Here is a 17,789-nt window from a genome sequence, read left to right on the forward strand (position 1 = left end):
GAGCGGCTGTGGCCGGGGTTTGGTGGCGGTGGTCGGTGAGCGGGGGAGGGCTGTATAAAGGAGGCGACCGCCTGGGGCAGGGGGTGCCGGTGGCTGGGGAAGGGTTCTTCGTGGCCAAGACACGGAGGGGCAACTTAAGAGTTTTCGACCGCGAAGTCGGCCCAGTGAACCCCGCGGGCCGGCGCGTTGGGGCGGCCGGACTCACACATCGAAGCAGTGCGCCGCCGACAGCAGCCACCTCTCGGCCACCAGGACGGCCCCGCAGCGGTGCTCCCGGCGCCGCAGCCACAGGCTCACCTGCCACGGCCACTCCCCGCGGCCCGCGGCGCTGCCGCCCACGATCCTGGTCATCGCTGCCACCGGTGCCAGGCCGCAGTCTGCGGGGGAGTCGGGGGCGGCTCAGCGGACAGACTCCGCCTCGCAGCCCCGCCTGCGTGCCTAGGGTGGGAGTAGCCCGCAGTGGGTTGGGGGACCTGGCTCGGTAAACTCCCCTGGAAAAGACACTGGACCTGGCGCTTGGTTCTGCAAATGAGCCCTCTCTGGGCGCTTCTCAGATTACATTTGGAACCCCTTCCTGGCTGAAGGTCAGGCCAGCACCTCCTCTCACCTCCCTGTCCAGCCCCTGGCATCTCTCAGGGCACTAGGAGCCAAGTTCCCTGCTGCCCCAGGGCCTTTGCACACCCTAGGCTGCCGCCCAGTAGGCCCCTGCCCTGTCCCTGCAGCTCCAGCGCTGCCCGGTCTTCCTGGACGCCCTCCCCGGTTCTCCTTCCCAGGATGCTTCCTCCAGCTCTGACAACCCCCCCCCCGCCCTCCCCACAACAAAATGCACTCTCAGAACACAACTGCAGGATGGACCAATCCGTGGTTTCAACGGGTGCCGCGGGAACCCGTCGCCACCCATGGGGCCGCACGGGGACCCGCCTGGTCCTTCCCACAGGGAACCCTTCCTCCTCCAGAACGGCCCCCCTTCCCCAGCCTGCTTTCCCACCCCCGGGTGACTTCCCTGCCCTCCAGCCCCCTGTCCCAGCCTCAGCTGGAAAGGAAGAAGGGGGAGGCCTTCTTCCCCGTCCCCTCTCAGTCCCGAGGACCCGGACCAGGCGGCCTGGGGAGTCGGATGGAAACTGCTCCTGTCTGGAAATGTTGCCCCGCACGGAACAGCGCGGCAAAGCGTGCCATGCCGCGGGCCTTCCTCACGTCTTCTGCGCCCCAAGCTAAGAACCTGCAGGCTGTAGGGATCAGACTAGGAAGTCCCCAGGGCGGGAGGCCAGACGCAGAGAAGCCAGCTGCAGACTTAAGGAGACACACTCCCCTTCTCCGCACATCGCTGCCGGAAACACTGCGGCCAGACCGGCAGCAGCTACTGCCGGGAGTCAGCGGCACGAAGGGGAGCTGCCCCTTTGGCCAGGGACAGTGGTCTCTCGGAGATTAGCCTTCCAGGGCTCTGGGCCGGACGCTCCGTGCCTGTCTCCACTTTGTGGTTCCCCAGGAAACAGGACCCGGGTCCCCCTCAGAGTCGAGACCTGTGCCCAGATCCTCGGCCTGTGGTCGGCTTTGCTCCTGGCCAATCGGGACGCTTCCTTCCAAGGTCCCCTACACCCCACCATGCGCCCAGACCCCACAGCGACCCGCCTCTTCCTCTGTTTGGTTCTGGTGGCTTGCAGGCTGCCTCGAGGCAAGAGCCCATAAGCCCGACCTTGTGGGGACAGGTCTGTGCCCGGGCGACTCAGGATCGTGGGGCCGACACCATCCACACGTGTGCAAGGGCAGAGGGAAAGAAGAGCCCCGGGGACACGTCCTAAAGGTTGGGATAGGCCAGAGGATTACGAGCCCTTTCCCCCGACCTCTGTGTCACAGGGTTAGACCACACACACCCTGAACACAAAGACAACAGGGACCAGGGGAGGGACACTGACGGAGGAGGGAAGCGGGGAAAGGTCCCTGGATCAGAATCTCTGGAGGGGAGTCGGTGAGGATGCTGGGGGTGGGGACTCAGAGCATCGGAATTCTGGGACACTCATCAGTAAGAGGGAAGGTGGGTGCAGCGACACAGACCAGCAGCCCCTTGTGCTGAGCGCCTGCCTCCTTTGGGGGAAGCCCCCAGAAGCTTGCTTGGTCCCCCGCTGACCTGCCTCCCCACCTGAATGAAGCCAGACCAGACGCTGTCCCTGAGCATCTGGATGTGAGAGCGCAGAGGTCACGTCTGCTGGGGGGTGGGGGGTGCTGTGTGCACAGAGCAGCAGGGCCAAGGGGCTTCTACTGGTGCCTTCCCGCTGCCCCCCAGCCCCTGCTCCCCACCCCACCCCACCTTTCTCTGGAGAGCCCTGTGTCTGTGGCAAAAACACTTCCTTCCCTCTGAGTTCTGCTCGGGTGACCGGCCCACCCCTCAAAACCAAGGCCGCTGGGAGGGGTGGGCCAGTCGCTGAGACGGGGGTCCGCCCCCACAGCCCACATGCGGCAGAAGCCAGGCCTGGTTCTCCCCTCAGAGCCCCGGCGTGACCTACAGGAAACCGGATGTATTTGATGGGGCTTTATTTCGGACCCGCAAATACACGTTTCACACAGTTCTGATTGATAATAAAACGTAACCGAGCGCTTTAGAAGCGCTCAGAGACCCCCCAGGTGCCGTGCCCGTCAGCGTCCTGCAGCCTGTTCTGCCGAGCTGGGCTGCGCCTTAGTCGGGGCGCCCCCCGGGGCCCCGCGCGGGAGCCTGCGGGGTCGGCTGGGTTTCCTCACTCCTGCTTGCCGTCTTACCGTGTCTGGCCCCCCACTGCACCCCAGGCTTAGCACGGGCCTGCACGCAGGAGGCTGAACACTGGCTGCATGGACAGAGCAGTGGGGACCCTCCCGTCAGGGCCGCCCGATCAGAGCCTGTGTCCCCGGCTTTCAGGACCTATCGTGGGCTGCCTCGTGCCCTCTCCGGGAGCTCAGGATGTGTCACTTGGACACAGGTCTTTGAAGAGGTGAAGAAGTTAGAACACGAGGGTACACACACACACACACACAGACGAACCCATGAGGACATGGGGAGAGGACAGCGCGTATGCAGACTTCCGACCTCCAGCACTGGGAGCGAATACATGTCTGCTGTTGTCACGGCGGAGGCAGGACCCCCTGCCACCCACGCGTGCCTCCATCCCTCCTGCTACCTGGTGGCTGGAAGCCCGAGGTGGTGCCAGGGGCGCTTGGAAGCGGTGTCTGTCCCCCCGCAGCGGTGCTCACGGTGCTGGCAGCTTGGCTGGTCGCCCTGCGGGTGGCCGGGAGGGTGGCTCTGCTGGCCAGGACCCCCGGGACCGTGGGGCCAGCCGCCGTCCTGGAGGGAGGCCTGGTGGCGGGCGGGGGTCCCGTGGTGGGCAGGGGGCCCAAGGACATGGTGTCCAGGATCCAGCCCTTCAGCCTGGTGATGCGAGTGTACACGCCGGGCCTCCCGGCCTGAGCACAGCCGACCCCCCAGCTCACGATCCCCGCCAGGTAAAACACGCCGGGGGCCTCCTCGCAGGCCAGGGGTCCCCCAGAGTCGCCCTGCAAGTGAAGGAAGGAGGATGTGAGACCACTGCCATGCTGCCCCTGGTGCGGACACGGGGACGGATGTCAGTTGTTCTCAGTACAACGGGGAAACCAACAGAAGAGCTAGCTGTGACCTCGAGGGCGCCCTCTCCACTCGGGGCCCTGCCAGGCGCTCCCGCGTGCCCGCGTCAGCGCAGCGGGGCCTCAGCAGACCTGGCTTCAGGCCCGTGCCCGGCTGTGTGACCTTGCGTGACCTTGACCGAGTCACTTCTCTGAGCTTCAGTCGTTCTTGCTTTTGTTTTGAAGATGTAAAAAAAAAAAAAAAAAAAAATGCAGAAAACTCTAAATAAAACAATAACCGTCACAGATATTCTCACTGCTCGTTAGCCCCCAGCCTTTTCCCTTAGGTTTCAAAGGAATCACGCCAGCGACCCAGGGCTTTTCCTCAAGAATCTGGAATCTTACAACAAAGCTTAGGCCACATAGTAGATTGTTCTTCCCGAAGATGGTAGGAGTCTCTCTCTCGGCCCACCTGCTCTTGGGACACCGAGACCTTGGCCCTCCTCCCAAGGGTGGGGGGTGCTCTGTCTCTGCCCTGGGACCCGGGCAGACTGCAGGGACAATGATGCCAGGTGACTTCCAAAGCAAGGTCACGCAAGTGCCATTTGCTTCCAGTTTGCTCCACGTTTTGAGGGAGCCGAAGTGAGCCCAGGCAGAGCCCCCGTGGGGAAGGCCACGTGGAGGGGGCGGCTGAGACCCCGGCCCACAGCCGGTGCCAGCCGTGCAAGGAGAAACGCCTTCAGATGCTTCTGGCACACCGGCCTCTGAACCGTCCCAGCTGAGGCCACCACCGTGCGTGGAACACACACACACACCGGCCCCGCTGGGCCCACGGCAGCTTCCAACCCACGGGACCCGGGATGGCAGTGAAACGGCTGTCTCAGGCCCCCAAGCTTTGGGGCGTTCTGTTACGCGGCCACAGGGACTGACACAGCCCTGCCGCTGGTCCCGGTGCCCCACCGCCCCAGGGGCGGACAATTTAGGAGTTTGGGGTGTGTTCCGCTATGCTTTTATGTGAATCTGTAATTTTAGAAAGTATGCAGTGTTATCTGTAAAATTTATAGAAATAGGTTACATGTAACCTTTGCAACTTTGTGGTCAAGTTTCAAGATACCACATTACCTATTACAAATTTATCAGTTATCTACAGAATAACACATAAAATCTATATTATGTGACTTATTTGATATAAAAGTAAACAGAGACGATCCTCCGCAGGGCACTGTGGTTGCCGCCCCCCCCAGAAGACAGGTATGACTATGAGCCCATTTTACAGACAGGCCTCGGAGGCCCAGGGACATGGAGTCGCCTGCCTGGGGTCGCAGAGCTGGGGGCAGCTATTTACCCCACTTCTTCCCGCTGCGGCCCGTGGATGCGCACTCACGCTGTCATCGGTATTCCGATATTAGCGGGGTCTCAGGGGGTTACGACTGAAGTCGGCCGCCACGGGGGCCCCGGCACTTTCTGTGGCTGACTCACTGGGGACGCTGCGGGCATCGCGTGTCTTCCTCGCGGCTCCCGTCAGGCGCTCCCTCCCCGCTGTTTTGCCTCCTCCTTCAGCACCCGAGCGAGCGCCCTCTGTCTGGAAGCTGAGGTCCCCGACTCCGCCGCGGGGGCTCTTGTCTCGTCCTTGGGCATCCGTGCGTGTTTTTGTTCCACTGTCTGGAAGACTTCATCGTCAGCTCCTGAGCGCTCCCCCTCCCACCCCTGGAAAATCCCCTCCGGCGTCCCCCGTCCTCTGGTGGACCAGCACTCCGCGCGTCTCTGAGCTTGGTAACCGCAGACTTGGAGGAAGTTTCTTTGGTTCCGTGTGTTGCTTGTTTCCTGGTCTCCTTTCTTGTTGGTTGTCTGGGTTCTGCTCCTACTGCTGGTTTTATCGCTTTGCAGGACAGAATGCATTTTCCCAAGGCTACGGCCCGCCCACCTCCCGGCTCACGGGACTCTGGTGGTCCTCCCCGTGGATGTGGGCAGGCTGGCGGCCTCGCGGGTGTCACTGGATGTGACTTCCAAGGCGAGGTCACAGGACCCAGCTTCCTCCCGTTCTCTCGGGACGGTCGCGCTTGGAAGCCGGTGCCAGGTCGTGAGGAAGCCCCACTGTGCGAGTGCGCCACCCGGAAGGTGGATCCTCCAGGCCCCACTTGTGCCCCCGAGCTACTGCTGGGAGAGCAGATAATCCGTCCTTGCTGGGCCCTTACAAGTGCAGACTCACGAGCCCAATACACCACTGTTGTTTCAGGTCACTAAGCTTTGGGCTGATTGTTTACGCAAAAATAGGAGTTATTGACACTTTCTATTTTATTTTGGGTTCTTTTATTTTGTTCCTGGGAGTATACACATCCCCCCGATTCTTCATCAGAATTATCCTGCCTTGTCATGTGCCATTACTTTGCTCTTTTGCATGAATTTTAAAACCAGCTTGCCAAGTCATATGGCAAATGCTCCTGGAATTTTGCCTGCAATTGCACTGACTTACAGAAAATAAATGGGTAGAAACGGATCTTGTTAACATTGAGCCCTCCCACCAAACAATACAGTGTATTTTCCCGTTCATTCAGACCTTTTTATTTTCTTCAGAGTTTAATGATTTTCTCCATGAAAACCTTGATCATCTTTTAGAGTTTAGTTCTGGACATCAGTCAGTGGGATCCCTTTCTCGAGGATGTTGACTTCGGCTGGAAAAAGAAACGTTCTTGACCTTGTATGACGCTTTCATGTCAAGTCACTCTGTTGTACTCTTAGGGGTCTTCGTCTCTCCCTTGGTTCCATTTCTAGTTTATTTTCTTCTTCTCTGGTAACCAGTTATGTTACTACAGATTACATTTTTATCTACTTTACAAATCCCATACCTTTCTTTTTTCTTGACTTTCTGTATTAATCTAGACACGCTTGGCAACAGCAGGAAGCCTTGTGTTTGATGGAAAGCTTCTGTTTTGCCACCAAGCATGATGTCTGCTGTAGGTTTCTGTTATCTAGCTCTCCTAGGGCTACAATTTTTTAAAATGTAATTACAAATGGTTGTTAAAAATTATCAAATGCCGAGGCACCTGGGTGGCTCAGTTGGTTGAACCTCCGACCCTTGGTTTTGGCTCAGGTCAGGATCTCAGCACAGAGTCTGCTTGAGATTGTCCCTCTGCATCCCAGCTAAAGTAAATAAACCTTAAAAAAAATGATCAAATGCCTTTTTCTGTGGTTTTGGAGATGATGCCTTCTCCCCTTCGATCCACTGATGTGATGACTGGTGGTACTAGGTTCTCCTGTTTCAGACCAGCCTTCTTAGGAGACCAACCCACTGTGTTGTTTTTTTTTTTTCTTTTAACACATTCCTAGAGTTAATCCGCCAACATTTATTGAGGGTTTTTCATCGATGTTTCTAAGTAAGACTGGTCTATACATCTCTCCACCCGTGGATTTCTCCGGCTCTCACAGCGTGGCTCTGGAGCCAGGTGTCCCCTAAGATGGACCCACGGCTCAGGTGCTTACCAGCCGCCCTGCAGGACGAGGGCCGTCACAGGCGCCACAGCCTGTGACCAGTTTGTCCTCCAGTGAACACAGGGGCACGTCTTTCTAAATCAGTGTGTCTATGCTATGTGTGCGTCCACCACACACTTCTGAGCTGCCCCCTCATCTTCTGCTTGGAAAGAACATTTCTCTAAACCAATATTTAAAGACGCCTGGGCTCTCTCCAGGCTTCCCGGTTCGCTGTGTCGTACTGACGATTCTTCCCCTTCTGTCTCTGCGCACCCGCTGAGCACTTCGGAAACCTAGATCCGAACGAGGAGGAGGGGAGCGGCCATGTGGGAGGATGTGGGCACCTGGTCTGACGCTCACCTGGCAGGAGTCGACCTTGCCCTCCAGGAAGCCGGCGCACAGCATCCGGTCCGTGAGGGAGAAGTTGTAGAGGGCGCTGCAGGCCTTCTGGTCTATGATGCCCACAGACGCTCTCTGTAGAATGTCGGGCTTGGTGGCTGTGAGGAGACCCCCCCCACAACATGGGTTCAGCTGCGCAGCAACCCCGAGACGGAGGCGCCATCCCCAACCCACAGACGAAGAACCTGAGTCCCACAGGGGTTGCAGGGATTCGTACCAAGTCACATAGTGAGGTGACCCCAGGCCCCTACTCAGCCTGAGACTCTCACCACCATCCGCCCGCAGACTCCCTAGAGCCGTGGGTGGCCTGCAGGAGGCCACTCTGAGGCTCGAAGGCTAGCATGAACTCTGGGGGCTCAGAAGGGCACAAGTGTCTCCAAATTTGCTCTACAAAGAGCCACAGAGCACATGCCCTTGCAGCACGAAAGCCCCGGGAACGGGCTGTAAACTGAATGGGCAGGGCCGTGGGCCAGTAAAACTTGAAAACACAGCCACGCTGGGCCCGTGGGCAGGAGTCTGCAAGCCTGGAGGAGCGGACAGGTGAGTGGTTTGCAGGTGGTGGACCAGAGGCCCCGGCTGGGAGCTCACCGTTGCCCTCCTGCGTGTTACCCCATCCAGAGATCATGCACTTGCGGCCCACAGGGAACTTCTGGATGGCCAGGGGCAGGCACACGGGTTGGATGAACGTGTTGAAACCCAGGGGCCTGGCCAGCTCCAGGACAGCCACATCAAAGTCCAGGATGCCGGGGTTGTACTGGGGGTGCAGCACCAGCCTCTTGAGCCCCATCTTCACTGGGTTTCCGCCAACGCCCGTGAGGGACGCGGTGCCCAGGTGGGCCCGCACCAGCTCCACCTTCGTGCTGCTGACAAGGGGCCACTCAGACATCTGCCGGCACCCCTGCAGCCCCCAGGAAGCCGGTTGGAGCTCCCCCCGCTCTGGGGAGGGGTGCCAGGAGGACAGAGGGGCCACAGGGCTGCTCCCCAATAGCGGTCCAGGCTGGGGGGCCGGCGCAAGGCAGGGAGCCCTTTTGGCTTCCTTCCCTTCGTCTGTAACAAGAGTGAGCAGCCCTGGTGTTTTAGGGGTGTCAAACACGATGCTGCCGCTCTTGGAGCCCAGGGGAAGGAGCCCTCGTCCCCTCCTCTAGTTAGGCCCTCTCTGTCCCCAAAGGCCAGTTCCGCAGACTCCTCCTCCCAGGAGCTGCGGCCCAGGCCGGGGCCCCCAGGACCCCTACTTCTCCTGCCTGCTCCCTCCCTGGTTTGTGGCTGGACATTCAGACCCCCATCCTCAAGCCCAGGGGCCACCCCCACGCACAGCGGTGGGATTGCTGGGGACACCTGGTGATGGGGGCGCGGGCCTTACTGGTTGAAGCAGTGGGCAGCCGACAGCAGCCAGCGGTCACCCACCAGGGTCGCGCCACAGAAGTGCCGGGAACCTTCCTTCAGGCTGACCTGCCAGGGCACCTCCCCAGACGCGGCTCCCAGACCGCCCACGACCCGCGTGGGCTTCTCCATGGCGGGCCTGGCCCCACACTCTGTGAGGAGCAAGAGGAGCGTCCTGGCATCGCAGCCCACCCAGAGCGGGAGCACCGCGATCCCTGTTATTCGGATGAAGAAACTGAGGCCGAGCGGCAGCCCGAGGTCTCGCAGCAAGGACGTGGTGCAGCGGGGGCAGGTGGGTTCAAAAGGAGATGGGAGTCCTAGGCTGCCCTGGCTCCACTGGCCCGAGCCCGCCGGACACAGACCCGTGGCCCGTGCGGTCAGGCAGACAGGCTCTCTGCGGGGAGGGGGCGCACACAGGAGGACCTGTGGGAACCGGGGCACTACGGCACGTGGGCACGGGGTGGGGGGCAGCTGACATTTAAATGAAGCAGGGTTCCAACAGGCTCAGCATCGCAGGTCTGGGGGACCATGAAGGAGGACTGGCATCCGATCGGGGTCCTTGGAGACCACAGCAGACAGACAGACAGACATAGACCAGTGTGTCCAGAAAGCCCATCTCTGCGGCTCGGCCCCAGGTTGGAATTAAGGTAGCTTCCTGGGGCCAAAGACACGGAAGTGCCCCGGGCAAGAGTGTGTGTGTGACTGCCACTGGATGCTGCTGGAAGACTTCACAGAAGAGCTTGCAGTGGGGGAGAAAGCGGAGCATCCTCAGGGGAGGGGGTGACCAGCAAACCTTACCGCTGGCTTCGCCCAGGTCTGCTCTCTTTATGGAACAACTCATGGGAGGCAACTCTGTGAGCCGTCTGGCTGCAAACTAGTTGAGAATACAACAGAAATCTCCCGTCTACCCTGACACCGCCACAGTTCACATGGACCGGGCCAGCTCATGCGAGCCAACACCCTATAAAGAGATGCACAAGACGGAGAGACGCATCCCATTCCCGCACGGGAAGATCCACATCGTGGAGATGGGAAGACACAGAGTCTCCCTAAGCCGGGCTGTAACTCTAATTGTGTAAAACCAGGAACACAGAGGAGAAAGCAGCCCATCACAAAAGGACCGACGTGACTCGGCTGCTGGGAGGGAGCGGACAGCTGGTCACAGACTTGGAGGCGGCCGAGGGCTGGGGGGAGGCACGGTGAACTGGTGTGTGGTGGGTACAGAGCCTCAGGTTTACGAGATGGAAAGTTCTGGAGACTCGTCGCACAAGGTGAACATAACACTACTGACCTGGACATGCAAGAAAAGTTTAGGACCACCCATTTTATGTGTTTGACACAGGAATTAAAAATAAAATAAAAATCGGGGCGCCTGGGTGGCTCAGTCGTTAAGCATCTGCCTTCAGCTCAGGTCATGATGCCAGGGTCCTGGGATCGAGCCCCGCGTCGGGCTCCCTGCTCCTCGGGAAGCCTGCTTCTCCCTCTCCCACTCCCCCTGCTTGTGTTCCCTCTCTCGCTGTGTCTCTCTCTGTCAAATAAAATCTTTTAAAATAAAATAAAATAAAAATTAAAAAACAGATAAGCTGATCTTGCTCATCTCATGGAAAAGGAAGCATGCAAGTGTGTGCAGGAAAATTTGAAAAACAAAAAAAGAAGAAATGCGGGTTCTCGGATATAAATCGTCTGTGTATGTGTGTGTGTACGTTTATGTGGGGGGTGTGTCTGGAAGGACCCCTGAGTGGGACAGCTCAAAGTCACCAGCCCCCAGCTGACCCGTGAGGACATTCCATGTAGAGCCCATGCACTGCCTGACCCGGCCGCACAGTCTGACGGATGTCAGTCTGCCTTCGCCGGTGCTCACAGCAGCTATCACTAGCCGATCGCCCATCTGCTCCACAGTACTGATCAATCCAACCCTGCAGGGAGTGGACAGCTATGCCCGCCTGTGCCCCCAGCAAATACCTTGTGGCTTAGAGGCTGTCACTGAGTCAGGAGGTGCCGTGCTGGGGCCCCGTGTGGGTCTGGCGGGGGTGTGGACCACCGGGCTCTTGGGACTGGCGGGCCAGGCAGTGCTGTGGCTGGCGGAGGCAGGAGCCACGGTGGGGGCCAGAGGCTTGCTCACCATGGTGATGGCCTCCAGGATCCAGTCCCGCAGCCTGGTCACGCGGGCATAGACCCCGGGACGCCGGGCTTCCGCACAGCCAATCCCCCAGCTCACGATGCCGGCTAGGAAGAACCTGCCGGAGGGCTCCTCACAGACCAGGGGACCTCCTGAGTCACCCTAGGAGACAAAAGGCCCAGGGCGTCGGGGCTCCAGCCACAGCCAGCCCCAATCCCAGAGCTGCAGAGTCAGAGAAGGAGCCCCACCCGGGACTTCTGAGACCTGTCTGCCCACGAGCTCACGAAGCAGAGGCAGGCCAACAGTCCACATCTCAGAACCTGCTTTCTCTTCTGTAAAAATTCAACACGATGTCTAAGATCGCTTCCAGTTCCACCACGGGCAGTTGAAGACCCACCCCAGAGAAACAGCCCCTCCTCCCCTTTGCCCACGAGATCTGTGGGGATGTCTGCGCTCACCTAGGCGGACAGAACGGCCCCGGCATTTCCCGGAGTGCCTGCTCTGCCTTGCACTCCTGTCTTGCAGTCCTTCCCCTCCTCTGCACACCCGGCTCACCGGGACGCTCACGTTCTCACACGCTCCCCTGCGTCCTTCCCAATGCCTCCTCCAGGCTCCAGTCTGGCTATGGCTCCCTGAGCACCGGCAGCGCTCTCTCCCCACCTTCTCCCCATCCAGCTTTAGAGCTGAGACCAAGGGGATGAACTCAAAGGAAGGAAATCCGCAGCCGCACTGAGCGTCGGGCAGGGGACGTCTGGGTGGTGGGCCGGGAGCTGTGAGGACCCCGTCCCCTGGGGCCTGGGGCAGGCGGGGCAGCTGTGGGCTGCGGGGCTCACCTGGCAGGAGTCCACCTTCCCATCCAGGTAGCCGGCACACACCATCCTGTCGGTGAGCGCGTGGCCGTACAGACCGGCACACAGGCCCTGGTCCAGCAGCTCCACGGTGGCTTTCTGCAGCGTCTCTGGCTTCACCACTGCCCAGGACAGGGAGAGACCAGCAGGATGAGCCCGGAGGCCGCGGGACATGTCTGCTGTGACCCCGCATCCCCCGCCAGGAGGGGCTTGCTCAGCACCCAGCTCAGAACCTGGCAGAGGCCACGCTCTACAAGGGCCCACCTGTAACCTTCTGGCCTGGACAGCAGAGGCACCGGAGTTAACACCTCATCTCCCCCCGAAAACCCCTCTGCCTGAGCCTTCCTCACTAGCCCTCTGCTGCTCTTCTTGTTCTCCTCTGCAGAAAGTGCTCCTTAGCCCGACACCGGCTGATTTACGTGAAATCAGATTATGTGGTCCCTCTCCTCAACCTTCTGGGGTGATCTCCCCCCGACCCCCTGCTCAAACGAAAAAGTCCAAGTCTGACCACTGACCCCAGGGCCTTTGCACGTGCCATTCCGGCTGCCTGGAATGTTGTCTCTACAGAATCTGCCGGTCTTCCTCCCTCATCTCCTTCCTTAAGAAGCCCCTCCTGACCACCTGTTTAAAGCTGCAGCCCCCACCCCATCCCTACCTTACTTTCCTCCACTGTGTCCATCCCCATCTGTCATCTTTACGACCTACTTCCCTCTAGAGCTGTGCTGTCCAGAACTGTAGCTGCTGGCCACACGTGGCTACTTAAATGCAGATCTAAATGCGTTCAAATGAAATAAAGCGCATAATTCAGTTTCTCAGCCACACAGGCCATGCTGCAGGGGGCTAGTGGCTCTTGCAGCAGGTGACACAGACTTAGTAAAGCACGGCCGTCCCAAGGAAAGTGCTCTTGGATGGTGCTGGTCTGGCCTGAGCCCCACGCGGGGAGACTGTTCTGCTTCCCGCCCAGTCCCCTGGACCAGCACTCGGTGAGCTGGGGAGGCTCGAATGTGTCTGGATCGTCTTCTCTCCTAATTCGGTCCATGTGGCCAATACCTTTCCTTTTCAGAAGATGTAAAAATCACCCAGCATTCTTTCTTTCGTGTCAGGTAAAAAAGAGACCTGGGAAAAGCCCAGAACACAGGCAGTGGGCCCTGCGAGGGAGGTCAGCCACGTTGGATCCCCAGGCCCTTTATGCAGGGTAGAGCTGCCCCGGGCCCTAGGGCATTGCCCACTCCCGGCACTGTCCATGAAAACCCACACAGCCGCTGAGCTGGCCTGGGGCTAGTAGCTGTGTTGGACAGTTTGCTCTAGAACGTTCTAGACGGCATCATCCAATAGAACTTTCCGCGACGCTGGGAATTCTCGCTGCAGGACGCCCTCCTGTTCCCTGAGGCTCTGCCTCCTCCAGCAGGTCGGACCTGAGGCGTCCCTGTCCTGGGGCCTTCCCTACAGCTGTCCCCCAGCCCATTTCGGTTTCCCCACGACATCCATCACATGACAGCTCTCATCCGAGGCAGTTCCGTTTTGTGAAGTCACCGCAAACCCCGAATTAGCAAGTAGGAAGCGTGGCTTCCGGAGGATCACGGGACAGGTTTCTACGAGCCTCTGGTCCCAACATTTTCGAGAACCGACAGATATGCAACCTCATGTTATGCGTGCTTCTGTCCAAACGCACCATAGTTAATGCACACCGTTGAGTCCTTCACCTGAATGCAAGCAAACGGCACTGTCACTCACCCCGAAGGCAGCGCACCTAACACACGTTCAACAGACACACCCCAGCCTTCCTGCACTTAGGAACACCGGCTGGCACCCCATCTGTACTCTCGGGGCCCTTTTAGGAATCACCCTCAGAATGCACAAAAAGGCCAAAAAGGACATTGGTTTCTGGTCTGAGCTGAAACAATAAGGTGCCAAGCACGCTCCTCACGTGCACGCCAATGACCACAAGATCACCCCGAGGACCCATCTGGGGCTGTGAACACCTCCCGCTGAGCAGGTGCGCTCGGGACCCAGAAGCAGGACAGCGGAGGTGGGCTGTGTCTGGATCTCCCCACGCTCGCGGCCCAGCTGCCAAGCGCGGCACTTACGGAAGTCCTCCCTGAGGTAGCCCCAGCCGGAGATCAGGCACTTCCTCCGGGGCGGGAAGACGTGCGTGGCTGCAGGGAGGCACACGGGCTGGACGTGCCTGCCGAAGGGCAAGGGGCTGTCCAGCTGCAGCACCGCCACGTCGAAGTCGGCCGTGTCTGGGTTGTACAGCGGGTGCGGGAGGATGCGGGCCACGCGCGCCCGCACCGTGCTGGCCTCGGCCCCGCTAAGGTACGTCGTGCCTGCGTAGGCCACCCACTCTCTCGGATCTTGGAACCTGCAGGACAGACAGACCACAGCTCAGAGGACCACCCACGGGACAGGCAGCAGCGGGAGGCGAGGGAGGCACTCTCCCAGGGGGGCAAGCATTAAGGGGGCGCCCCAAAACCCAGTCATCACAACTGATATTTCCACGCAACACTGTCAAAAGTGAACATAAATGCAAAAGAAATCCATCCTGCACTGAGGACAACACTCTAGCCAAAGACAGATCTAGGTACGAAATGTTAAGGGGGCGTCAAAAACCACAGACCAGGCAGCAAAACACCTCAAAGAACGCAAAAGGCCCATGGTGAACAAAGCAGGGACACCTGACGGAAAGCACGGGGTCGGCCTGCGCTGGCTCCGCTCACCTCCCTCCCCTTCCCCGAGCCCTGGCCTGTCAGGTCTGGTCTCGATTTCGGAGCTGGATATTCCGTTCATTGTTGATTTTTTTCTTTGCACTCGTTTAGATTTTTTTGCAACACAACATGAAGATATTACTCGTCACGATGTCTGTTCCTGGCGACCCCCTACATTTCGCCCCCCACCCCCCGGCGAGTGCCTCGCTCTCCTCACCCTAACCCCGGCCCTGCGAGGTGCCTCATGGGCCCCACAGTCAGTCAACGAACAGCACACTTCCCGGCAAAACACGGGACAAGGCTGCGTTCTGTTTCACAAAGCCCTCCCCCCTTCACCCACCCTCTCCCGGTATCTTTATGAACCCTTCTGCTCAGCTCAAAACTCTTACTGCCTTAAAAATGGTTCAAATGGTAAATTTTACGTTATTTATATTATATCAGAGTAAAAAAGAAAAAAGCAAAGGCAGCTGTAAGAGGCCCTCGGGACAAGTGGGGCAAGCTGGCGGACAGCGTGTGGCCGACCCTTCCCTCGGCGGTGTGGGCATGCGACGGCATCATGGGCGTGCGGGGGACCCTCCCTTGTTTGTGCAGACAGGAGCAGCAGAGTCAGAGGGGATGTCAAACGGTTTGGCAAAGAAAGGTGCGCACACGGATGCACGTAAAGGTCCAGATATGGGGCAGGCAGCAGGAACCAGCCCTGACACGGCAAAACATGATCACTTGCCGAGGTCAGGGAACAGGTACACAGGTGTACTGTTTCTACCCCTTCTATCTGCTTAAATACTGCCCTAATAACATATGGGAGGAATGAAACTTCACGTGGAAAACTCCAAACTCCTGCTGTCCTGAGCTGTCCCTGTTTCTGACATCTGTCCCCCAGACTGTCACCCCGAGGCAGACAGCAGGTTGCACTCAGGCTCACCAGCAACCCACAGGGTAGTCGGTGGGCAGTGGTCTCTCTGAGGAGCCCAGGGTGCTGCTGCCCTGCCCTCTCCCCAGGACTCTGCAGACTGCAGCAACCAAACAGTAAGGCCTGGTGCAAGAGCTTCTAGAACCTTCTCCCACCTTTGACCAGCTCCATTCTGGGATCAGCCACTCTGGTTCATTAAACACACTGACCATCCTCAAAAAGGACAAGCAACAACCTGGTTCAAAAATGGGCGAAGGACATGAACATACGTTTCTCTGAAGACGACCTACAAATGGACGCTCCACATCACTGGTCATCAGGGGATGCGAATCATGACCACAGTGTGACCCCACTAAGACAGCTCAACAATAACAAGTGTTGGTGAGGATGTGGAGAACCTGGAGCCTCCCACACGGCTGGCAGCGGTGGGAAACGGTGCAGGCCCCATGGGAAACTGGAGGGACGAATTACCCGATGACCCGGCAGCCCCTTCTGAGTCTCTACCCAGAAGAACTGAAAGAAGAGTCCTGAAGAGATGTTTGCACACCCCTGTTCGCAGCAGCAGGATTCACAGTAGCCAAGAGGTGGGAACAGCCCATACCTAGCAACGGACGAGCAGATACACGTGGTATATCCATGTAACCCAACGTCATTATTCAGCCTGAAGAAGAAAGGAAGGGACCCCGACACCTGCCACGACGCGGAGGGACCCCGAGGACACCGGGCTCAGTGAGAGGAGCCAGACCCAGAAGGACACATCCCGCAGGAGGACCCCACTCCCAGGAGGTCCCCAGAGGAGTCCCGTCCACACAGACAGAGAGGAGAGGGTGGGAGCCGGGGCTGGGGCAGGGGGTGGGGACAGAGTCTCCGTGGGGGGAGACGGAACGTTCTGGAGACGGCGGGCGGGGTGGCTGCAGGGCCGTGTGAGGGTGCTTCATGACGCTGAATTCTAAGGGTTAAAGTGGTAAATTCATGTTATGTAAATTTTACCATGATTTTAAAAATAAAAATAACAAGAACACATTCAGATTCAACAACAAAAAAGAAAGAAGAAAAAGAAAAGAAAAGAGCTCCACAGGGCTCTGCGGACCCAGGAAAGGTGGTGCTCCCAGAGTGGGAAGGAAGGCGGGACCAAGGGGTGCGGGGCTCACTCGTTGAAGCAGTGGGCTGCAGACACCAGCCACCGGGCCCCGACGATGGCAGCCCCACAGAAGTGTTCGTTGTTTTCTCGAAGGCTGACTTGCCATGGGAACTCCCCAGGGGACGCTTCCACGCCGCCCACGATCCGGCCAGCCGTCTTCCGGCCAGGCTGTAGACCGCAGTCTGCAAGACAGAGGTCACCAACCAGGAGCCCCAGAAGGCAGGGCCGTGACCACGCTCCCAGCATGTCCACGCGGAATCTCTCATCCCCCGGCCCACTTGTTGAAAGATGCTCTAGATCCCTTGCACTTGGCTTTGCTGACTCCTTTGGGGTCTCTTTGTCCCCTCCTGCCCCATCTCCAGCTGCCCGACAAAGGTCAAACACCCAAAGACTGCATGCACCAGGGAGTGGCCAAGAACACCTCCAACCAGGAACCGCTTCTCTGCCTCAAGCCCAGGTGGCCTTCATGAAACTTCATGAAACCGTATTACATCTGTCACGTGGTTCACGGCCAAAGGCGAGGTCCAGGTAGGAACTTCACACTTTTGACTTGATTTGGGGTTGTGCTAACTCATAAACCAAAGGGCCAACACCTTGCTTTCCTGTGTTTCTAGCTGCCTGGTGGGCATTTTCCTCCTTTTCCTCCCCGCAGGGGACCCTCCTTCTGTTGTCTCCACCGCAGCTCACGTTGCCATTCAGTAAACAGTGAACTCAGCAGCCCCAGGCTGTCTAAACATTGCACATTTCAAAGAAGGTCCGCCCTTGACCACCTCCTGGGAGGAACTCTCTAAGCCCCCGGAATGCTGCATGATAGAAGCAGCTTTGTCTACCTGAGGCATTAGGTGGCCCAGAAAGTTTATGCTACAGTGTGACTGATGGTCTTGGGCCACGTGGGATCCGCCTGACCTCTGGAGGGGCCGCAAACTAAGTGTTAGGGGCTGAGTTGCGACCCCCGAAAAGATGTTGAAGTTTTAACCCCCAGTACCTGTGAATGTGATTTATTTGAAAATAGGGTCTTCACAGATGATCCAAGTAAGATGAAGTCATGAGTGAGGGCCCTAAATCCAATTACTGGTGTCCTCCTGAAAAGGGGAAACTTGGACACAGACATGCACGCAAGGAGGCGGCCATGTGAACATGACAGCAGAGATCTGGATGACACTTCCACAAGCCAAGGAATGCCAGGCATCCAACAAACCCCAGAAGCTGGGAGAGAAACAGGAAACAGATTCTCCACCAGCTCAGGAGGAACCAG

At 58.5% G+C, this 17,789-nt stretch overlaps 1 protein-coding gene across 6 annotated transcripts in view; it reads right to left on the reverse strand.

The window, feature by feature from the left end:
• Positions 1 to 17,789, reverse strand: part of TMPRSS9 (transmembrane serine protease 9) — a 49,699-nt gene that overhangs the window by 1,500 nt on the left and 30,410 nt on the right. For 5 of the 6 annotated variants that reach the window (XM_073887318.1, XM_073887320.1, XM_073887319.1 and 2 more), the window contains 9 exons: positions 16,545 to 16,716; positions 13,866 to 14,140; positions 11,764 to 11,900; positions 10,774 to 11,092; positions 8,792 to 8,963; positions 8,020 to 8,294; positions 7,393 to 7,529; positions 3,147 to 3,519; positions 206 to 377 (listed from right to left, as the gene is read on the reverse strand). In XM_073887318.1, coding sequence (XP_073743419.1) covers positions 206 to 377; positions 3,147 to 3,519; positions 7,393 to 7,529; positions 8,020 to 8,294; positions 8,792 to 8,963; positions 10,774 to 11,092; positions 11,764 to 11,900; positions 13,866 to 14,140; positions 16,545 to 16,716 — 2,032 coding nt within the window. The remainder of the gene's footprint in view (positions 1 to 205; positions 378 to 3,146; positions 3,520 to 7,392; positions 7,530 to 8,019; positions 8,295 to 8,791; positions 8,964 to 10,773; positions 11,093 to 11,763; positions 11,901 to 13,865; positions 14,141 to 16,544; positions 16,717 to 17,789) is intronic. The other variant, XM_073887316.1, reaches the window with a different exon arrangement.

Source organism: Callorhinus ursinus, unplaced genomic scaffold (genome assembly GCF_003265705.2).
Source record: "Callorhinus ursinus isolate GAN/ISIS: 27379988/994484 unplaced genomic scaffold, GSC_fseal_2.0 scaffold77, whole genome shotgun sequence".
Classification (NCBI taxonomy): domain Eukaryota; kingdom Metazoa; phylum Chordata; class Mammalia; order Carnivora; family Otariidae; genus Callorhinus; species Callorhinus ursinus.